At 54.2% G+C, this 23248-nt stretch overlaps 1 protein-coding gene across 1 annotated transcript; it reads right to left on the reverse strand.

The window, feature by feature from the left end:
- Nucleotides 1–70: 70 nt before the first annotated feature.
- Nucleotides 71–22559, reverse strand: LOC111855426 (pecanex 3). Its single transcript, XM_023834429.2, has 35 exons — nt 20481–22559; nt 18891–19099; nt 18487–18592; nt 18087–18126; nt 17732–17824; nt 15968–17650; nt 15462–15591; nt 14279–14448; nt 14042–14099; nt 13802–13943; nt 13558–13715; nt 12618–12771; nt 12055–12087; nt 11787–11958; nt 11371–11481; nt 11184–11275; nt 10982–11091; nt 10789–10894; nt 10582–10674; nt 10251–10401; nt 9654–9801; nt 9390–9567; nt 8802–8910; nt 8562–8691; nt 8371–8429; nt 7695–7910; nt 7002–7255; nt 6684–6914; nt 6495–6598; nt 5612–5759; nt 5074–5304; nt 4406–4680; nt 4119–4303; nt 3289–3689; nt 71–3151 (listed from the first exon to the last, which is right to left on the reverse strand). The coding sequence occupies exons 1-35, from the start codon at nt 20631–20633 to the stop codon at nt 2999–3001; spliced, it is 6786 nt and encodes a 2261-aa protein (XP_023690197.1). The 5' UTR covers nt 20634–22559; the 3' UTR covers nt 71–2998.
- Between the last annotated feature and the right edge of the window lie 689 nt (nt 22560–23248).

Consider the following 23248-nt stretch of genomic DNA (forward strand, 5'->3'; position numbering starts at 1 on the left):
TTGTTTTCTCGAGGTCTGAATCGGGCAGGAAGGGCAAAAACGTCAGCAAGAATGAAACATACAATTAAACTTGCAAATAACACAAAAAGCTTTAATTTAAATAGGGGAAATTTCACATAAAAAACTGTACATGACTTTATATTGAATTACAATCTTTAAATAAAACAAATGACCGAAATTAAGAAAACAAAAAAAAAGGATGTGTACTATTTTACAAGGTTTGTGCAAAAGCAGTATCCCAGACTGCGGGAGTAAGGTCAGTGTGCACACCCTTGTGGTCAAACTCAGATGGGCCTTTCCAGCCACGGTGCCCCCCCCCCCCCAAAAAACGCAGTAGTGTCCTTGAAAAATACCCATTGGATCATTAATAAAATATTTATATACTTATATACATTTACAAACATGCTGTACATAAATGGCATTGACTTCATCCCTTTAAGTGATATTCAGGTCTGCCCAGAAACTTGTGCTTCCTTTCGGCCAATAAGAAAATGACAGCCCTGGTTTTGATTTGGGGGGGGGGGTTTAAGACTAAGAAGCATGTGTCATAGGAATATGGGCTGAATCATATTGGCCGAACACTGTGACCCAGAGAACACCAAGTCGAGAGAACGGATACGTCGCACAGTCCAGTCCTACACGCCTCAAGGGGAAGGACTGTTTTACGCTCTCAGTCCCCACTAATTGGAAACTGCAGTGTATTATCCGTGAAGGCAGGGTTAAATCAGGGACGGACACCTCTTGCATGGTCAGTGCACGGGCAGCGCCCCCACCCGTGTCCCCCGTCTCAGGCAGCCATCATCACCCACTGAGAACCATTCAGGTCGAGGATTTATTGTGAATACAGTCCAAGCCCTGGCTGACAAAACGCCAGATACAGAAATTAAATGCTTCCTTAATCAAATGAGGAGCTGATGACAGAAGAAGATTTCAAAATCCAAGACAAATCTATTTCAAATTAAGAGTTACTTAAAGAGCTCTCTAAATGGAGTGATTTAATCATATGTGCTATAACCCCATAACCTGCTGTCGCAGCCTGGGCCCCTTCACCTTATGTGATCCAGGCTCACACGCCACGAATCCACCTCCACGCGGGTCTGCTCTCTGCAGCACATACAGTCTCCAGCGCATAGGACCGCGTTCAAACTCCTTCTGCACGAGACACACACATCCCTCAACACGCCACAACCCAAAGAACCAACAAACACCTTCCACAAGACCCCACTGAAACCCTAAAACGTGGTTTACTGAGTTATCGTCGAGGGAGGCTAGATTGAGATCAGAACACCGGTAATCACCTCATCAAGAAATCAGCACCAGAATAACAGTGGCTTACGGATACCACGGTTCCAGTTATACTGAGGGGCGAGAAAATTACAGTTAACACTTGTGGTATGTGAAGGTAAAGTTACTCTAAGAACACTGCTGTGTCGCCGATATGCAAGTCCTCTTCCCTCGAACACGTCGACAACACGAGCGAACCAAGCCTTAGCATGCACTCCCAAGCCAGACCAGCCACCAAATAAATATGTGATCCCCCGCCACCTTTATTCTCATGTGCTTCCAGCTAAAACGCTGGAGGTTAAAGTACTTGAAACAGTAGTTATATGAGTAGTTGCAGAAGATCTAGTAGCATTAATAGCCGTAGGATAGGTGTCTGCTTCTCCAGAGCAAACGTGAAGCAGAGCTCTGGGCCAGCTATTGCACTGCACAGCCACCAGGAGCATGGTCTGGGTCCCGCCCACAAAAAGAGGTGAACCAATCAGAGGACAGGATGATCCCTCCGCCACACCTCAGCCTCAAAACCTAGAAGTAAACAAGTCCTCTGGTAAAACATCCTTTTTCAACCATATATATATTTTTTTATTTAAAAAAAGAACTAATACAGAAATAAAAACCATCGAACATGCTGCGGTGACAGCCAGTGCCGGCAACAGCGCGACTACTGCATATCTGTGGTGACGCCAGGCCCTCTCTGTCTCTGCCTGCCCGGCTGCCCTCAGGGGTCACCGGTCCCCGGCTCCCCCAGCGGCGCGAGGCTGTAAACGCATGAGACGCGATAACCCCCGAGGGTGGTGGGATGCGGAGCATCCAGGACACTCAGGAGGCGGCAAAGACAGGTGGAGAAACGAGAGAGAGAGAGAAAGAGAGGAATCCCTGAAGCTCAGAAGCTGGCAGAATGGTCTTGGCGATGGTGTGTGTGTACAGGCAGGCGCACGAGGGCGGCACCCGGCTCGAGAAGTAACGACAGACTAACAGCCAGTCTTTCTGGAATGTGTGGAACGTGTGATTCCAGCCTCGCGTCTGTGGAGACGTAGCGTCTGAAATGTCCGGCAGCCTCGGATGGACGTGAGAACCCCGCCCCCCCCGCCCGCCGTGACGATCCTCTGTCCTGCTCCGCGTCGTGGCGTCGGTGACCCGCCACAGGTACCTAGAGCGCCGTGCTCTGTACCCTGTGCATGGAGAGCAGGCAGGAACCAGCATGGACGGGAAGAGCGAGCACAAAAAAGCAGCAGGAGAGCAGCAGACTTCCCTAACGTTTGCATTTCTGCTGGATGCTTGGATACTGGACAGGGCAGCGGTAGAGGAAATGGCCGGTCCAGACCACACGCCCATACCTTAGACTGCACTTGCGTTTTGAAGGAACACTGGATCCTCTCTAAGCTGTAAGCTGAAGATTTGGAGAGATGGGTCCAACTCTGGGGATCTGGGCGGGAGCGGCATTGGGCGGGAGCAGCGGATGCGAGGTCCGGTGAGGCTGATGTGCTTCCAGTATTGCAGGGTAACAGAGGAGTAACAGAACCGGGAAGTCATGGGTCATCTTCGGGGTACCGAGGTACCCCCGCATTCTCCTCGCTCGCTCGGATCCGAAGCTCGCTGGAATGACTTTGGGAGGCCAGGCTGGAAGCCGGCAGACGCGGGCGGACCCGCGGCAGCGAGACGGGCACAGTCGGGCGGGTTAGCTTTGGCTGCGAGTCTCTGTATCTCGGCACGCGAGTCAGCGCAGGTGCTCCAGTAAAGGCAGTTCCGTGGAGCCGTCGTGGGACGTGGAGCCGTCCCCTGTGCTTCGGGGGGTGGTCTCGCCGGACAAGGGCGCCCCCATCGGCTCTGGGGAGGCCCCCACTTCAGGTGAAGGGACGGACGGAGCAGGCTGGAGGGAGTATTTCACATCAGCAGACACGTTAAAGACATTCAGTCAGCTGGTGTCTGAACATAGACACACACAGATTGCACCAATCACATTTGCCTTAAGGAGATCCTCCCACATAGACCCCTCCCACTTCTTACCTGGGTTCTTATTGGCTGAGGCCCGACCCCGTCCATCTCTCCGGCTGCACACCCATTGAAGCCCTTTCTCCCCGAAAGGCCCAATTTCCCATACAGGACCTCGTAGGGTAGGCCCCCGCCACTCAGCCCCAGGCTCAGTACGGCCCTCTGGGGTCCTCGCTGCGGGTAGTGCCCGGGGCAGTCCTGCGTCGTGCCTGCACAGAGGCGCTCCGTGCCCACCGGGCCGCTGAAGGAGAGCTGGGAGCTGGACAGGGGCTGACCCAACAGCCCCTGGACGGAGGAGGTGCGGTGCAGTGAGGGAGCCAAGCCCACCTCCCTCCTGGACTCCGATTGGCTGAGCAGGGCCAGGGGGAGTGGTTGAGGGTGGTGCGGCCAGGTGGTTCCAGGCAGGTTGTCACTTCCTGTGGGGCGGTAAGAAAATCTATCAGTAGGGAGGATAAGGGTACATTCACATTACAAGCCTCATCGTCCAATTCAGATTTTCAGATCTTGATGGTTCACATTCATAATTACAATGTGACCCGTATCTAACTGTCATGCGAACGCATCTGTCCTCCACTAATACGTCACTGCACAAGTCATCTGTGTTAGCAACAGCAAAAAACTGCTGACAACAGCATATGCATAGAGGAAAAAAACCACAGCAGTTCTGATCTGACTGCTCCTATAATACACTGCGCGGCCATGAACTGGATGCATATCCGGTCTGGTACCACATAAGAATTTCTGTGTCCCCACAGCCCTGAGTCACTGCAGCGTGGTAATATGGACATAGCCCAAGAGATGGGAGACAGTGCCGCAGTGCAGTGTCCTACCACTAGGGGGCTCACCCAGGGGGGGCTGGATGGTGGTCAGGTGCGAATGGGGGATTGTGGACGCCCCCGTGGTCTGTGTCGGCACGCTCTGGGGGGGGTGTGGGGCAGGGTTGTTGCCGATGGAGCTGGAGCCCCCGCCGCAGTCAGAATCTTCGATGTTGCCCCCGCTGTTGCATCCGGCCCCGCATCCCTTCTGCAGCCTGTGGGGACAGGGGGGGTTCAGAATACAGCCGACCTCCGGATCCCGGGTTCGACAGGAAGTGCGACCCCCCATGGCGTGAGGGAATGGCGGCGGTGTTTACCTGTCCCAGCTGCTGATGAACCAGGTGTAGATGTTGTGGGGGCTGATCGGCCCCCCCCAGACGCCGCGCAGCTGGGAGTGGCAGCCCGCGTAGGACGTGGTCAGTGGCGATACGTAGATGGGGTACCCGATGGGCTGGTCGCAGGACGAGTTGATCATGTTGCGCAGGGCCTGCTTGGCGTTCTGGATGCTGCCGCGCTCTGGGTTGCGGTTGCGCAGGAAAACCAGCTCCTGCTGCTGCCCCGCCCACAGGCCGCGCACGCACTCCCTGTTCACCTGCAGGGGGCAGCGGAGGCCAGTCAGACTGCGGCACTCACTGTGCTGCTGAAGGTCTTCGCGTCACCATTATATGGGGTATTTATACTGTTAGTACTACTTTATACTGTCATACTGGCCCCACTGGGCACAATGGGCCGTTTACAGTCTTCATTCTCTCAATACTGCTTATATTACTTATTAATACTGTCTGAACCGTCCATTAATACTATTTATTCACTTTGCTTTGGACTGGAGCGTATTGGTTCTGATGCTGCTTTCATTCTGTTATATGAATAACATCATAGAGTAAATGTGATTGCACCTGTGCAGTGACAGTATAAGTATTCCATCTGCCCAGGCATTCGCCCCCCCTGGAGGTGCCCCCCCAAAGCTCCCAGTGGGACGAGGTACCTTGATGACCCGGAAGCTGAGGAACCTCTTGTTGAGCATGATGATCTTGTACTCGTCGCTGCCGTCATCCATGACGTGCCTGAGAGCCAACAGCGAGGGCATGTTGGCCAGGATGGCCCCCCGCCACACGGGGTCGCCCTCGTGGGAAATTAACATCTTCTCCTCGTTGGCCGTGATGGCGTCGTACAGCACCACGGGGTCCTCGTACTCGTCAGGGGAGGTGAAGTGGTCCTGAGCGATAAAGGAGCCACTTACTCTCCATTCCTCTAACTATGGGGGGGGGTCTACGCTACCGGGAGATTGGTGGGAACAAAGACATGGACTGTCTGCATGTCCCCGAGGACTAGACTGGGAAACACTGTCCTCAAGTGTGACGATCAAGTACCTACAAATAGCCCAGAATGAATCAAAGGCAGGAAGCTTTAAATTTCTGTAATTCTGTTTGGTTGCCAAAGAGTCCTAACCCAATTACAGATTAAAAGCCACTGTCTGGAAACCTCCTGGTATGACAACAGCACCCCCTGCAGCTCAGGAGTACCTGGTGCAGCTTCAGAGACATCCTGACGCCCGGCGCCACGACCCTGTTCAGCAGGTCCATGTCGGCGAACACCCACTCGTCCCTGGGGGAGGTGATGCGGAAGTCGCCCTTGAAGAGAGCGTGCAGGCCGTAGAGGAAGGGCTCCAGGCTGCGGGAGACAGTTAAACATGGCGTTCAGATGGCTGGATACAATAAGCAAACAGAACCACTGAGTTAACCAAAGTAAACCGGTTAACTAAATGCCAGAACTTGGGCTTAACCGAAACTGCAAAAAAAGCCAAGAATTTTTTAGGGTTGTGAAAGTTAAATCCATAATGTGTTATCCATCTGCTGATTTTCATATCCCAATGTGAGAACACAAGCAAAAATTTCAATATAAACTTATTCTGCACTGAATATACAGACTATAAAATCGCTTTTTGATGGTACCACAACACGATTGTATATGGGATTAATTTTGAGATTCGCCTTTTTTTATTTTTAAATGAGCCATATGAAAGCCTATAAATCTTTGCTCCTACTTTTTCATCCATTGGGGTTTCAAAATGAACTATTAACGCTAATGTGTTAGTGTGTTAACACTAGCAGCCTGAGCACTTTCTAGCTCTTACAGCAGTAACCCCATACTGCACCGACTGGCCTGAGAAAACATGCTGTTCTGACAGCCAGCTGATGCCGACGGGGACACGCAGGAAGGGCGACGGGGACACGCAGGAAGGGCGACGGGGACGGGGACACGCAGGAAGGGCGATGCCGACAGTGACGGGGACACGCAGGAAGGGCGACGGGGATGGGGACACGCAGGAAGGGCGACGGGGATGGGGACACGCAGGAAGGGCGACGGGGACGGGGACACGCAGGAAGGGCGACAGGCATCCCTCACCTGGCCGACATGCTGTGGGAGGCCGTCCCCAGTGCCCGACGTCCCAGGATGCACAGCCCGAAGCAGAGGGTGACCAGAGGGGACTCCTTCTCGCCGTCCACGGGCTGGAAGACCACACACACAGAGGGGCGGATGAACACGGGATGCCCTGTGGGACCCCCGGCGTCTGGGAACGGCACCCCCACTCACCGCCGCCCGCCGGCTGTTGCAGTACTGGATCCAGTCCAGGTAGACGGAACAGAAGGCGGTCAGCGTGATTCCGGCGGCGCGGTGGTCGTAGTCCTCGTCGATGTTGAGGTTGAAGGTGGGATCGCTGTCCACGTAGCCGGGGGCCTGACAAGGCCTGAGGGCTTCCAGCACACACTCGTTGGCCAGCCACTCCTCCAGCTTGGCGGAACGGCTCACGTAGTAGATGATGCTCTGCCAAGGGAGGGGGGCAGGTCAGACGGACCAGAGGACAGCGCCTGCAGAGTCCCCGAGCTCGGCCGACGCGGAGTGGAGCGGTACCTTCACGTAGTAGGTGATGAGGATCTTGCGCAGGTCGAACACCTGCAGCATGGAGGCAGCGTTGTTGTCGCTGATGCTGTAGCCCTCCAGCACGTACTTGGTGGCTGCCACCTCCCAGGCCAGCCAGCGCTGGCTGAAGGCCGCGTTGAAGGACAGCAGGTGGGGCAGGTGGCCCGGCTCGCAGCAGCAGCAGCCCTCGTCCTCCTCCACGCCCTCCGTGATGGCCTCCACCTCCCGCTGCTGGCAGTACGTCCCTGGGGAGGTGCAGGGAGACGTCAGCCTGCCGACCGGCACGCTTCCTTACCCAAACAGCATCCGGGGCCCCGCGTCACGGCACAGGGCCCATTCCGGCACTACCGGTGGGACATCGCGCCCATGCTGGCAAACAAACTGGCTCAGAGCATGGATGGGAGTGACGTGTCTGAACCAGTCCTTCACATATCACAGGAACCACGCGTTTACGTGGTTAATTCTTATGTAAAACAAATAAAATCGTACTTAAGACAAAAAACTGAATGAAAGGAGAATACAAACAAAAGTGACCATTTTAAAAAGTAGTGCTCAGAAACACCCAGAGAAGGGCCCCCCAGGCAGGGGGAGAGTGGCCCCCCAGGCAGGAGGAGAGGGGCGCCCCAGGCAGGAGGAGAGGGGCGCCCCAGGCGGGAAAGCAGGGCACAGGGCCCGGCTGCTCACCCCGGAACTCGAGGCCCCTCAGCTGGAAGGTGACGAGCCCGTTGCCGATCTCGATGATGTGCACCAGGGCGTTGAGGTAGTCAGAGGCCAGGATGAAGCAGTCCCCCGTGCTGTAGTTCCCCCAGCGGCCGAGGAGCAGGTCGCCGCACAGGCTGTGCTGCAGCGAGCGAGTCAGGTGCTCGTAGAAGATGGAGTTCAGGTTGTTGTCGTCCGCGCCTTGAAGACATAGCCAAGAGATGAGCGACAAGTGGGGGGAGGGGCAGGGGGAAAACAGCACTATAGAGTGAAAGCGGATTATAAAAAGGACTGTGAAGCATGGATAGAAGTTTAAAAGTTTATTACAAAAAAAAAAAAAACACAGGACAAACCACTTTCCAAGAGATGGACGACAGGCAGACAGAACAAGAGGGAGACAGAGGCAGTGACAGAACGAGGGGGAGGCAGAGACAGAGAGGCAGTGACAGAACGACAGGGAGGCAGAGACAGAGAGGCAGTGACAGAACGACAGGGAGGCAGAGACAGAGAGGCAGTGACAGAACGACAGGGAGGCAGAGACAGAGAGGCAGTGACAGAACGACAGGGAGGCAGAGACAGGTCGAGAGGGAGGCAGAGAGAGAGGCAGAGACAGAACGAGGGAGGCAGAGAGACAGAGAGGCAGTGACAGAACGAGCCTGACCTGGATTGCGGTCCAGCTGAGTGGCCAGGCGTGTGTTTGAATGATCCACCCGCTTAGTGCTGTGGAGTGAAACACGGTCAGCATCCCGGCACACGCATGCATCACGCTGACAGTATTCTATACACCAGGTCTCAGGGTACCGATCACGTTCACATGTACCGAGCGAGAGCCCCGAGCTGACTGGCACTCACTTGTAGTCGCGTTCCCAGAACTTGACGGGCCTGGTGTAGGAGGTGACAAAGACGGCACTGCCCAGCACGGGATTCAGCGGAGTGGAGAAGAAGGCGGAGAACATGGCCTGGATGAAGAGCATGGCCGAGTCTGCCAGGGGGTTAAGGAAGAAGAACGGAAGGTAGAACAGTTTGGCAGGACGGGCGATCGGCCGGATTCGGCAGCGGCACCGACAGAGCGGCCAATCAGGGTAAGGATACGAGGCACGGCGAAGGGCTGGGCGAAGGCGTGGAAGGCGGAGCCCCAGGTGATCTGCCAAGGCGCGATGTAGGTGAGTACAAATCGCAGCTTGTACAGGAGGTCCCACAGCTAAAAGCCAGTCAGAGAGGAAGCAGAAGCGGAACATCAGAACTGGAACACCATCACCCCCCCTCCCTCCAACTCTCCGGGTGGGAAATCTGGCCTGGTTTAACCAGATTTACCTCCAAACAGTTACCCTTCAGCTACCTTCGAGCTTATCGATCAGTCAGTAAGTTTAATCAGCCCGACTGGTATTGTCCATTCATTTCTATGGGCAAAATCCTCAGCCCAACAATGACGACCTTAACCCCTACCCAGCCCTAAGCTTAACCATAAGTAACCAAACAAAATAAGTCTTTCGGCAATTTTAGTTTTTTGATTGCAGTCACAGATTTTTATAAAGTCCCAAGTAACATTTCCTGAGGAGCATTTGATCCCCACAATGCAATGTAAACCTGGAGCACACAGACACAGGTACATAGGGAGGCATGGGGTCTGTGGGGACGACTCGGCCGGGGGGGCGGGGGATATCGCGGGGGGGCTCTCACCTTGCTGAAGAGGATGGACATGAAGTAGTAGTCGAGCAGGCGGGTCTCTGAGAAGGCCGGGTAGTCGAAGTGGAAGAAGAGGGCGGTGAAGCAGAGGGTGACGTACTGTTGGGACGGCGTGCAGAAGGAGGAGCGCAGCAGCTTCATGCCGGCCACGGAGATGAAGAGGGCGTGGGTGCTGAGGGGGGCGGGGGGCGGGGGGTCAGGGGGCGCGTCATTGCGGAAGGCGACAAAGGGGCCCCTTGGGGAAGGCCGGACACTCACTAAATGCAGCAGAGCTGGTCCGTGCGCGAGCTGGCCAGCTGCGCCTCGGTGGTCAGGAAGTTGAGCACGACGGCCGGGTAGATGGCGAACTTCTCCGCGCACTGCAGCCAGGCGTACAGCTTCTCGAACCACATCAGCTGGGCAGCCTCTGCGGGAGGGGGCGACACGGTCAGGCCCACCGACTCCATGGGGGGCGGAGCACAAAGTCAGGCCCTCCTCCTCCGCAGGGGGGGCGGAGCAGACAGTCAGGCCCGCCTCCTCCCCAGGGGGGGCGGAGCAGACAGTCAGGCCCGCCTCCTCCCCAGGGGGGGCGGAGCAGACAGGCAGGCCCTCCTCTTCCCCAGGGGGGGCAGAGCACACAGTCAGGCCCTCCTCCTCCTCAGGGGGGGCGGAGCAGACAGTCAGGCCCTCCACCTCTCCGGGGGGGGTGGAGCACACAGTCAGGCCCGCCTCCTCCCCAGGGGGGGCGGAGCAGACAGGCAGGCCCTCCTCTTCCCCAGGGGGGGCAGAGCACACAGTCAGGCCCTCCTCCTCCCCAGGGGGGGCGGAGCACACAGTCAGGCCCTCCTCCTCGGCGCCACCACAGAGGTCACTCACCCCGGACCTCGAACTGGCTGTACTCCCGCGAGCGCAGCACCGGGTGGGCCAGGCAGAACCAGGGCAGCTGCTTGCGGAGCTGCGGCAGCAGGTAATGGGTCAGGAAGCCCACGACCCCGGCCACAAAGTAGAGGACGACGCTGAGGGCGGGCTGCAGGGCGAGAGAGATGTTTAAATGGGCATATAATCATTATTAATGATATCATTCTATAATAAAGTCTGAGGTGAAGTGAACTGTATGTACCGATCTCTGACATTTTATAACTGTCAGCAGTGACTAATGTCCTGAGCGAAGGTGGCTATGCTGCCCCCTGCTGGTGAGCACACATACCTGCAATGCAATGAAGACTGTGCTGGCACTAATGGCGAATGTGATGATGGCCATGAGGGGGCACATGACCAGGTCAGAATGAAGGGTCTCCCTCTGCCGGGGGGGGGGGCAATTCAAAGAAGAGTTCAACCATCACCAAAACAGCTTAACCCACAATATTATTTGGGACGGACATGGCTGTAGATGAACAGTGCTCATGGGACCTACCACAGAGGCACGCAGCTTCTCTGGGAGGGGGTCCTTAATCCCCTGGGGGGGCTCCTCCGGACTCCGGCTATCCAGCTCAGGAAAAAACCGGGAGCGGATGAGGGACCTGCAGAAATGGCAGGGGGAGCATGACGCGCAGGCCCGGAACGTGGGCCAGAGAGGTGGCGTGCCGGCTGAGGCGAGGCGGACTGACCAGAGCACGGTGGGGTCACTGCTCTGCCGGCTCAGGTGGTAGGACAGGGCCACGATCAGGCCGCAGAAGACGGAGAACAGCACCGGCACGTGTGGCTCCTCCCAGGGCGCCTGTAGAAGACCAGGAGGAGGATAGGAGAACAGTGGGAAGGAGGGAACCCAGAAATAAAGGACGACAGATGTCGCAGATCGCCGCTGCTCACGTTTATGGCGCCCAGGCAGAATCCGTAGAGGAGTGCAGCCACCAGCAGGCTGCGGGACAGGCTGTACACGGACGACAGGGGGCTGGTCGTGGCTGCGGGGGAGAGCAGATAGACACGGAGCGGTCAGCCCCTCCTCCAGGGGCCCGTGAGGGCGGGGCCGAACCCAAACCCAAACCCCGAGCCTTACCGGTGCCCCCGAAGACGTGCATGTCCGTCTGCTCCAGCAGACACATCAGGAATGTGTTCACCTGAGGTAGGAGCCCGAACAGGAATACGGCGGGGAAGCAGAGAGTGAACACTGCAGGGGAGAGGGGGCGGGTTAGCGCATCAGGTATGCCTTAGAACAGCCCACGGCACCGGAACGGCAAGGTTCCTATCAGGAAACACCTGTGACAAAGCGGGGTTCCCCATTTCCGGTCCTGAATTTGCAGATTTCCCAGCTCAAACACACCTACTAAACCTGGTAACTAGCGGATTACCTGGTAATTAGCGGATTAAGATGGAACTCTGTTGGATTCTGACCCTGAAGACCGGAAATGGGGAACTCTGCGAGAATGGCTCAGGGCTGTCAAATGGGGGGCGGGCGGGGCCTTCTGGACTGACCTATGAGCACGTCCCGGGCACAGAGCAGGAAGGGGCCCGAGAAGAAGGTGACGCCGTAGAGGGTGAAGGACTGCAGGGGGCCGGAGTTGCCCCCCAGGTCGAAGAGCCAGATGAGGATGCAGCAGAAGCAGAAATACACCGGCCGGCTGTACACGATGATCCAGTTATGGCCCTGACAGAAACAGAGGCGGTCAGACGGGGCGGGGGGCCGGGGTCCCAGAAGGAACGTACCGGCTTGTCAGGGAAGGGGGCCGGGTCGGGCACTCACATGCATCGGCGAGGCTGCGTCGGGCTGCACACTCTGGGGAGGGGATAGAACAAGAGGCTGAAGCTGAGAGGCACCTCTGAGGAGCCCAGAAACTTCCCTCAGCACTCAGATACATCACAGATGAGCTGCTGCTCACTGCGAAAGAACAACACGGCTGAGCAGTGCGTGTAAGCACTGGAAAATCAGACTACCCCTCCAGTGCGAGGTCACAATGGGCCTGGAGCCCAGCCCATACTGGCTCTGGTGACTTAAAACGATTACCATCTATCACTATATCTATTCCACGCCGTCACGCTGCTGTATTACTTCTTGCTTACATACACTATGCATACAGCTCCCGGTGTCCAGCCCCCTGATTCACACTGTCCTGAGCTTTGCGCTTCACTTCCTGTTAGTGTGGCGCACCGCAGTCCTGGGGGAACGTTATTCCGTGCTGCTGTACATCTCCGTACGACACGGCAAAAAGCCCACCTGACTTCACTTGAACCGCCTGTCATCTGAAAACGTGTCGACTGGAAGGTTCTGCTACCGCGGACGGCCAACGGCGAGGCGGAGGTACCCACCTTCAGCAAGGAGTACTGGCAGCTGGCGATGACCAAGCAGAACTGGAAGACCCAGATGTCCCTGAAAAAGCCCTGCAGAAGCAGGAGGAAACCCAGGAAGGCAACCAGGCTGGCCAGCACCACGGCGAAGACGTTCTCCGCCACCCGGCGGTTCCTGCGGGGAGACACGGGGGTGGGGGGGCGTTAACAGAAGGGCGATACGACGGCGGCAAGCTCTGATCTCCGAAAGCACGCGTCTGGAAGGAGCTGCAGACGCCCGTCTGTGCCACGCCTCTCCCAGAATTAACACCGACTGGCTGGGGGCCAGTAATGCCGATTAGAGGAGGAGCTCAGGGTCGAGCCACAGGTCACACTGATGAAGGTCTGGTGCTGTGCCACACCTGCGGCGGACCATCGATCCGAGTTCAGACATAATTATTAGACACGAGTGTCCTACTCAGTGCAGTAGGGCTGATAAGAACCCAAGGATACAACAGCTGTATCTGTAAATCTCGCTCTCCACCCGATACACAGTATAAACAAGAGCTAAAAGGGGTCAGAGAGCATCTTCAGCCAACGTCCAGCATGCCTCACTGCACCGCTCGTGGGATTTAAACCAGCAACCTTCCGGGCACGGACGGGCACATAGGCTTAACTTGGCTGGCCCAGGCTTGACCTCCGCATTTGTGATAAGTCTGCTTGGGTAGTGGGGGCCATTCAAGCTGTCATGTTTGACATATTGTTACAATAAAGATATTTCAGCTGCAAACTCCCAAGAAGCAATCTTGATTTTATTACTAGACGACCAAAAAATAACCACCTCAAACCCCAACACAAGTTTAGAAAAAATTGAAACCGACCAACCACGTTTCGCTGATCACATTACTGTCCCTTTAACCCTGTGGTAAACAGTCACCCTATTGGCTCGCAGCGTATTTTGGCCAGCTCCCATCTGCCCTACCTGTCCAATAGCGCGAGGAGGGCCAGGCGGTCATAGCGAACCCGCAGCCACTTCCCCGGCAGCACCCAGAAGCGGTAGTACTGTTTGGGCTTGGCCTTCTCCTCGATCATGAGCGTGTTCTCCTGAGACTCGTGCAGCGACTCGTGGTCCAGGTCAAACTGTAGAGAAGCAGAACCTCCGGTATAACAATCAATAGGGTCAAAGGTCACCTGGACTCTGGGGTTAGATCGGTGCTCTGTCTCACCTCTGGGATTTCCAACGGCACCCTGCGGACCTGCATCCCTTGCAGGACGACAGGTCGCGGCTGCAGCATGGAGAGCACTGGTGCCCCCTCCTGGACATCTGTGGAAGTGAAGCTTGAGGACTGGGACTGTCTGTCTCGCTCCCTGAGACATAGACAAATACAAAAAATAAGGGAATGGTGAGGTGCAGGTTCTTCTATGCAATATCCAACACCCAGCAACTATGGTCTGGCAGAACTTACTGCACTGGGTCCTCATATCCGCCTCCAGCAGGGCCAAAAGTGTAAGACCTCTTCACTCCTACATGGCAAAGCGATAAAATTACGGGCCAAGGGATTCAAACCAGCAACCTACTGGGAAGGCCCCAGATTTCGATGCAGAGCTGCACACCAGCATTCACGCAATACTGATAAATCGAATCGTTCATGCGGCCTGCATGTTCGCCCCTACCCCACGCACCCCTCTGGCCCCGCCCTTACCGCTCTCGTCGTAGAAGTAGTGCACGGCCCCCTCGGACGTGTCGTCGAAGGTGGAGGCCTCGTGGACGCCCCCGCGGGGCAGGAGTAGGGAGGAGGCAAACTGGAGCGCGGAGGGCAGGGTGAGTGTCCGGGAGCGGGAGGAGGTACGAGCTCGCCGGAGGTCCTGCAGGCTGGGAAGGGGGGGGGCCGGCGGCAGCCGGCTCGTTATGGGGGCTTACCGTCATGCAGGAAACTAAGCTACGCTCACGGCGGGAGCAGTGAAACGGATTAAATAACCCGAAAAATAACTTCAAAAATAACTATGAAGTACTACAAATAGATAAAAGAACACAACTTGTACATAAAAGGCTTCAGATTAGCTTCTGATAAAAAAAAGTTTTATTAAAAACTCCTTTTACAGATTCAGCAAAATGGTAACTCTGCCTAAGGGACGATAAAATGTGTTTAACAGATAAAAGATTTTGGCATGAAAGACATACAGGTAGATCATCACCTGCAAGTACAAACATGCTATGCCCTGTAAGCGTTTCCCAATCCAATCCGCCAGGACTCCCAGACCACATGTCTGCTCTCTCCCTGCCCATCTTGAACACCGAATACCTCGAATGGGTGCATTGACAGGTGGGACAGAGTCCCTGAGGACTGGATTGGAAAACAGTGCCCTATAAGAGGCCTTGTACTGACGGGGAGATTCGGAATTACAGCATCCAGTCAGCCAGCATGTGGCTTTTGATCATTCAAAATCACGGTTCAAAAGTATTTTTAAAAAGTTTAGTTAGACCCGTGCCTGATGTTTTTACATTACTAAAGGATTCAGTAGTGGCTGAAGGAGGCAAAAAAAAGGTGCTTAGGCCATCTTAGTGCTCTAATAGGTTTATATTGTATTGTTTAGAGAAAAAACATTGTAAGGTACAGTACATGTGGAGCAGCATACTGAACACGTGTAAGGTTTTTCGTAACAACTACTGTACTACCGTAAAGTATATGACAGGCTGGGAAAAGGAGTATGCAAAGTAAACAGGCAATTTATACAAAGGTCTTGAACGTAAGCAGATTTGGGCTGGGCACCGTAAATAAAAAGGCGGGAGAAGGAGCCAAACGGAAGCTCTGTGCGGACAGAGACAGCCTGAGTGCGGTAAGCGGAGAGCCACTCAGGACAGCCGCCAACAGGGACGTAGCTGACCTCGGGGGGGAGCCCATGGCGGAGGGCGGGGGCGTGGGGTTGCTGCCCGCGTTGTGCCGCCTGCGGATGGCTTGCGCCCTCTTCATGCTGCTGACGGAGTCCCGCTTGCCGCCGTCCTCGGGAGCCAGGGCTGGGGGAGGGCGTCATATCAGAATGAACGCGGCACGTAAAAAATAAGCCAGCATAATGGGAGTGCGTGGAGAGAGAGTGAGCAGGGGAGAGGCGTCAGGTCACAGCCAAGGACGCGTCTGCGGAAAGGCCGGCCACCACGGGCCGTGAGGCGAGGGGGTGTCCGGCCAGGAATATCCCATCAGTCTGATCAAATCCCCTCTCTAAAAGGAGCTCAGTTTTGGCAAATAGGTCAAGGGAGATTCTCTGGTCTCCATAAGCCACTTTCATTTTCTCCACAGAAAGGGCTAGAAAAGCCGTAAGCAGAGGTAATTTGATAAGTCCCCACACGAGCGATGACAGGTGACCACGGGAGACAGAGGCGGCTGCTGACTCACCTCCTCCGATGGCTCCTTCCTCCAGCAGGTCGGCCGCCCGCCAGCCCGTCTGATTACCGGCCCAGGAGCCTTCGATGGCTTCCAGGCGATGATGGGCCCCGGGGAACCCGTCCAGATGGACTGTGCGTGCCTCCAGGTCGGACTTGGAAAGGGTGAGTGGACGCTGGGCGGGGGGGATGGACGGAGGCAGAGGCAGGGCGGCTGGGGGCAGGACTCCGGAGCTGGAGTGACCCCCACCTGCGCCATCCATGCTGAGCACCCTGGCGTGCGTCTTCGCGCTCGCCGTGCTGGCCGACCTCTGGGCCGCCCGGGAGTGGGAGGGGCCAATTGAATCAGAGACCTCCCCTTCGCCAGGACTGGACAGCTGAGTGCAAAGAGTGGGCGGGGCTGGGAGGCCCACGGCAGCGGAGTCTGGCGAGTAGCAGGAGGTGGAGGAGCTGGAGTCGTCGTCGGAGCTGTAGCGGCGCTGCGAGCCCAGGCTGGAGCCGGCGCTCAGGTCGCTGCCCTCGCTGCCGTCGTCGTCCTCGTCAGTGGAGTCCTCAAACAGGCTCTCGCTGTACGCCTTGGGGCCCAGACGGCTGCGCACGGGGATGTAGTCCCTGTGCTGCCCCCGCCCATGCTGCCGGCGGTAGGAACCAGAGTCGAAGCTGCCACTGCCCGCCCCACCCCGCTTGCGTGGCGCTTTCCGACGGCCAGGCCGGTGCAGCGCGCCGCCCCCGCCGCCCACCCCGGCTGCCCGTAACTGCTTCAGGTCTTTGGGGCGAACCACCTGCTGCACCTGCAGGGGCACTTGGGTGGACAGCAGGAAGGGAGGGGGAGTTATGGGCAGGGCGGGCTCCGAGCAGCCCAGTCCCAGAGCCAGGCCCGCTGGCACCGAGCTAGCCTGCCGGGGCGGCGGCAGGGGGGGCAGGGAAACTCCCCGCTCCAGGTCGCAGGCGTCAGAGCGCCCGCTGCTGGAGGGCGAGGAGTCCTGCAGGGGCGCGGACTGCGTGAGCTCCTGGGGCAGGCAGGGCAGGTCGTCCCCTTCCACCAGCGTGCGGTCCAGGCCCTGCCCCAGCGAGGGCTCTTTGGAAGGGGAGCGCAACAGCTCGCTGTCGGAGAGGTCGTCGGTGTCGCTGCCGCCGTGCAGCGCCGGGCCCTCTATGCCCCCCAGGGCGCCACAGCCCGGCAGGGGGCCCTCGATGGCCAAAGCAGCGCCCAGCGGCGCCGACCGGCTCAGACTCAGGGATGGGCTCTCCAGCTGCGTGGAGTCGGTCTTCTCGCTGCGGTAGCTGCTCACTGTGCTCAGGGTCTCCCGGTCGGGGGCGAAAGGGCCCGGGTGGAGCCCCAGGCCCAGAAGGTTCTCACTCAGCTCCTCACTCAGGCTGCTCTTCAGGAGGGGACTGAGCGGGGCATCGCCCAGGCTCCCGGACTCTGCCGAGGGCCCCAGTGGCGAGTAACCTCCCGCCGCCTCCTCTTCAGGGCTCCTTTTGGACATGCGATCCGCCGACTGCTCCGCTTCATCCTCCTCCCGCTCCTTGTCCTCTCCCTCCTCTTGGCTGGAGGGTGATGGGGGGATGGAGGGACATTCTCCGGACATGGGACCGGCGAAGCTGCCCGGCACCGCCCCATTCGGGCCCATCAGGCCGGGGAACTCGCTGCCCAGGGTGGCGACCAGGCAGGACTGCACCACTCCGGCAGCGCCTGCGGAGAAGCCAAAGAGCGTGAGCGTGTGAATCCAGGCCCTCCTGGCAGGCCGTTATCCGTCGTCATGGCGATGCTTACGGACTGTGTCCTGGGACCCATGCCGGAGCATGTCTCTGTGCGCCGCAGTGACAATGGCGCTATGGCCGTGCTCTCGCACCAGCTCCTTGAGGTCTGGGGAGAGAGCGATCGCGCACTCATTTCTCAGTGGGCTATTGTCTCAGAGGAGCACGCAGTAATTATAGCTACGCTCCAGCTACACATATGGCACGATTTCATTTCCTGCCACGATTTCCCTTTTCCGCTGGAACTTTTATAAGGCGCGACAAAAACACTCTTGATCGAGACGGAGCTCTTGGTTTCACTTTCGATCCCTCGGGAAACTAGACGCGAAGTCAACGCAATAACATGTAATACAGCCGTTTTTAATATTCACCTTTGGAGCCTCCTGTGTCATCAAGCTGCGGCAGAAATTCCTTAAAAAGCAACAAAAACAACGGGATTACTCAAGCATCCCACAGAGCAAATACAACAAAAAAAAAACCCTATAAGCTTTCGGATTACAAGGCAATTACAAGCAATTTCATTCTTTACTCGTATCATAATTCACGGTTCTGCAAGACAGACAAGCTTTAGTGCTTCTTTGTAGTCACGCTGGCTATCGGGATCTCAGCCAGGAGACTTCCAAGCAGAGCTGCAATTCTTAAGCACCAGATTTTGAACTTCAGGTGGACGTGAATGAGACCACTGCCCACGGCTGCCTCATGTTGGGTCAGCAGGTGCACTGAAAGACCCCAAGGGACACTTGTAGGGGAATGAAGCGGCAGAGGACTGACCGAAACTTGGTTTAACCCAAAAAGAGAGTGCTGTGAGCTGCACCGGACAGGAGGGGTCGAGTTGACCTTCCGGAACACTGTCATCTCAACTCCAGCCGCACTGTCCCTGACAGGGAGACAGGTTAAAATGACGTCAACTTAAGTGGTACTCCACACAGACTTTGCTGACACCGCCATATTAACAGCCGGCAGTTAGATTGGCCTTAAGGTTATCCCAAGAGCTAGTAGGCCACAGGCTAGGGCAGCAAGACAAGACTGAGTCTTGTTTTGGAAAAAAAGAATAATCTTCTGCAATGTTAGCACAGCAGTAAGCATATAAGAATGTATCAGTATGGTTCTTGCACAGATCACAGCAGCACAAAGGTCATCTGTTTTCCCAGCATTCCCCTCACCAGGACATGTACCTGTGCTGGTTCCTTTCGGGGGCTGTAGTGCCCTCGTCTCCCTCGTCCACTCTGGCGCCCTCTGCTGTCAGGGAGGCCTGTCGCTTCTCTACTATCTCCCCCAGGTCGAACATGGCGTGGAGACGGAAGTTCACTGTCTTGATGGCCGTGAAGAAGGCGGCCACAACCAGGCAATAGACCCCGGCCACAACTAGACTGGGTGGCAGCGCCTGTAATGTGAATGGAATGGAGTGGGTTAAGAAGGAGGAACAGGAATGGATGACGTGTACTGATCACCTCGATTTGTTCGCCTCAACATTGTCTCCAAAGGCATTTCTGAGTCTATGCTCGGCTAATAAGCATGATCTACACCACTTATTTCAGTCTGAACTTTTCATAAAACCCCTGCACTTAAGAGCATTGCTTTATTTACTACATGACAATTAGATGCCTTATAGTCAAAATAAAAACAGAACAAACCATTCAGACAAAGCATTGAGCTGTATAATAAGAAATTTACTGTCACACCCTTCACCCAAGTCAGGGAAGGACAATCTTATCTGCAAAGGGCCGCTGTGTATGCGGGTTTTCAATGCAACTCTCCAATTAGATTACTGATGAGACGACTTATTGGCTAAAGAGTCCTCACAACTGAGTTTGAACAGCTGACCCAAAGGTTATCCAAAAAACCCGCATACACACCGGCCCTGTGCGGATAAGATTGGCCACCCCCGAGTTAAACAGAGAAAACCACCTGTTTGGTTTGGCAACTAGTTACACTGGAGTAAAGCTGGGACAAGCCCAACAAGAATGGTAAACACTTACTGTACTGTCAGACAAAACACGTTTAAAGCATTTGCAAACACTTCTCTTGAATTCATACAGCTATCTAAACACTATTGTCTCCTTACATAAAACCCACAGACATTTAGGAAAATATGTTTAAGACGGACTTCATCAAACCCAGAGGGAAATTCTATTTATAAAGTAATGAGACAAACGAATGCAACAAATAACGTGCATTTGATACATCCTAGAAAGCATATTGAATAAATATGGTGCAATATATTTCCAGGCATCTATAAGTAAAACATCTGTGGAATTCCAAATTAAGCTCAAATAGAAAGAAAATCATCCCAGCAGAATTTCGGTCATCCTTCCAAACACAAAGATATGAAAACAATCTATCATACCTTTCGGTAATAAGCTACGCACTCAGGGAGATATTGCTCATAGCTTTCTGCTTCAATGACTTCTAGTGAAAGCAGCTTACTTCTGACATAGACATGAAATAGTCAGTTGCGATGACAGACTATTTCTAACAAAGCACGTGGATAGACCAAAAAATTCACTGAATCTCAATATCTGGCATTACGACACCTGAAATTTAATTTACACCAAGCCCATTCAAACTACGAGAGGTCACCTTACTTGTGAAACGCAAGTGGAAGCATTTACAAGATCGTTAACAAAAATGAATCTGGTGCCTAGTAAACACCACGCAATGTCACCCAAAACTGGATGGCCATGTAACCATGGCAAAATGGAGGAATCGCAAGCCATAAATTAGACAGAAAGGAACTTCCCGGATCTGTGCAGAGGTACACTTACCATGTAGAGCAGGAACGGGAACGTCAAGAGAAAGATCCAGAGGTAGAGGTGAAAGCAGTTGGAGAATGTACTCTGATGTGGGTCCACATACCAGCCCCCCGTGAGGGAGGCCCACACCCCCTGACGCAGTATCTGAAGAGCTTGAGAGCCCATCGTTCCGTCTAGAAAGCGAGCGAGGGTCCAGACACCTCACTCTCGAAAGGCCACCTCCTGCTGGTCAATGTTACCCCTTCCTGTGGCCCGACAGTGCCTGGTGCTCCATGAAAACCACTGGCGGGCTTTTGAGGCAGGGGCAGGCTCGTTCAAGAAAAACACGCCACGGGTTTCCTGCAGTTGTCACGCAGGGAAAATTCACACGCCCTTTTCCAGCAGGTATGGCAATTTCACTGGGCTATTCTTCGAAACACAAAGCTTCTCACTTATTATCTGGGCAATAATTTGGCACACTGGTGACTCAATGAGAAAATAAAAACATTCATCGGCAAAGGGGGAAAGAAATGTTTGGTTTCATCTATTTCCCAGCACTTTAAGATAATACACCTCAATAAATAATAATAAAGAAAAATACCTATCCTTCAAACTATCAAGGTACAACTGCTGTAGATCATATTGTGGCTTTAATAATGATAAAGTGAAGGATCTCTGATCCTTCCAGAATCACTTTATCTTTATATAAATATTAATGTGTCAATGATGGCTTTTTAATTTATTGCTTGGAATAACTCAAATGTCAATCAGCCCAATACCATTGCACGTCCTGACAGTAAGCAGCAATGATAGATTATAACACCCAGTAGAACTTTTGGCCCTCTAACTTACTGCGCCAGTTAACTAGTCAAGCTTTGTTTACCCGAATACAAACGTGCACTAAAATCAAGCACAAACAAGAACGTTAAACGAACATGAACTATCAATGGGTCTGCGACTTTATAACCCTGAGAAACAGCCACAAAAATACAGATCTAATGGAAAAAAATGTAAACCTTTGCTTGTGTTTTTGAACCAGATATGTTAGCCACTATCAATGAAGTATCAAAAGTTAACGCTGGGCGATATTTACCTGATTAATTATAGATACCCTTTAGGGGACACGAGGATTTCGGTTCCTCATATTTACAAGCTAAATCTTTGATAATCTCTACTGCCACAGTCATCTTAACTCAACATGCCCTTATTATTGGTGCTACCAAGACAGAAATACGGATTTTTGAGGGGGGGGTCCCTTGTTTTTTTTTGTTGCTTTGGCTAGCTGCATTTAACACAGACCCTCGTGGGGATGTGTCCTATACGAACAGTCAGCCTTGGGCAACCACGGATCCGATAACAAACCAGGGGGTTGCCGGCAGCCCCGCCGCCCTGATAAGGGTATTCAGCTATCCGGCCGGGCAGCTCGGCCAGCGGTGCATGCAGCCGGACTCAAGCAGCTACATGCGGCTCTCTTCTCCCTAAACGCAGCTCCAAAGTCCCTACCTAATTCCCGGCGGCTCGCCGACACTCCGACATGGTCCTACTAGCCGTTTCGGTGGGGAAAGCCCTGGCACGGTGCTAGATACGACGACGAGCCGGTGGGACGGACGCCTAAGCACCGACCGAAGGCTAGCCGAGCTTCGGCTACCAAATAAAAACAAAATCAAACCAAAGGAAACCACCGACTACTATCTGTCGCTTAGCCACCAGGCAGCTAGGCCCCGGCAGAAACGCCTCAGCTTAGGCGGCACGGCCGGAGCGCAGCGGCGCGTCCCGTGCCGACCGGAGCCCGCGCGGCTCTCCTTCCGCGTCTGGCGCTCGGCGACGGCCCCTTCTCCGCTTTTTCCGCCGCTTCTCCTCGGACCGCCAGCGGCGCCTAGCTCTCAGTCATCCTGCTCTCCGTCGGCCTTTTCCATCCAAAAACAGGGGCACCGGCGCATGTGTTTCGGTCTTCGTAAAGAGAGAGGCGTAAGAAATACGCATAGAAGCGTCATTGCCCTTTAACTACATGCTACTCGGCTTTTTTTTCCTTAAGAAAAACATGTTTGTTTTAATTCCTGGGGAAAAATACAGTTTCTCTCTCACCCCACAAACTCCTCCTTTCGAACTCGCCCATTCACACAGGTAGCAAATGCCCCTCTACAGGAAGAAAACCTGATATCGCAATCCGATTGGACAAAGCTTACCTCTGTCAAGAATTTAACGGAACTGATTGGCTGCATCGTAACAAACTGAGACCCTGACCCCAAAGTTAACCGCTACGAAATTACTTCATGCGATTGGTGCTTGTGACCATCGCTCATGGCGTTTTCGCGCATGCGCGGAGTGAATGAAATGTGTATTTCTTAACCATTGGATTGGACGCTGGGCACATTTTTTTTGTGACTTGATTGACAAGGCTTAGTATGAATATTGAAAAACATATTTCACAATTTAAAGTTATATACCTACATACGACACATATGTAATACCTATATAGGCGTGTTTAAAATTTTATACCAACTCATATTAACAAGTTAACTTAACCTAAGTATTAGATGACAGGTGCGCCATGTATACACAGATGTAATCTAGCTGTGACTTATTTTCAACAACAGCAACATGCCTAATAATAATAATAAATATTATTATTATTATATAATAACAATATAATTTGTGTAAATATCTCGATGCATAAGAAAATCATCTTGTTACAGAGACCTTGACACTAGACTATTTCCAGATATAAGTATATATATACGCCGACAAACTATATTGGGGTTTATGTATTTACTCATCTGTAAAGTATATTTGTCAGAAAG

This window comes from Paramormyrops kingsleyae, chromosome 24, assembly GCF_048594095.1.
Source record: "Paramormyrops kingsleyae isolate MSU_618 chromosome 24, PKINGS_0.4, whole genome shotgun sequence".
Taxonomy (NCBI): Eukaryota; Metazoa; Chordata; class Actinopteri; order Osteoglossiformes; family Mormyridae; genus Paramormyrops; species Paramormyrops kingsleyae.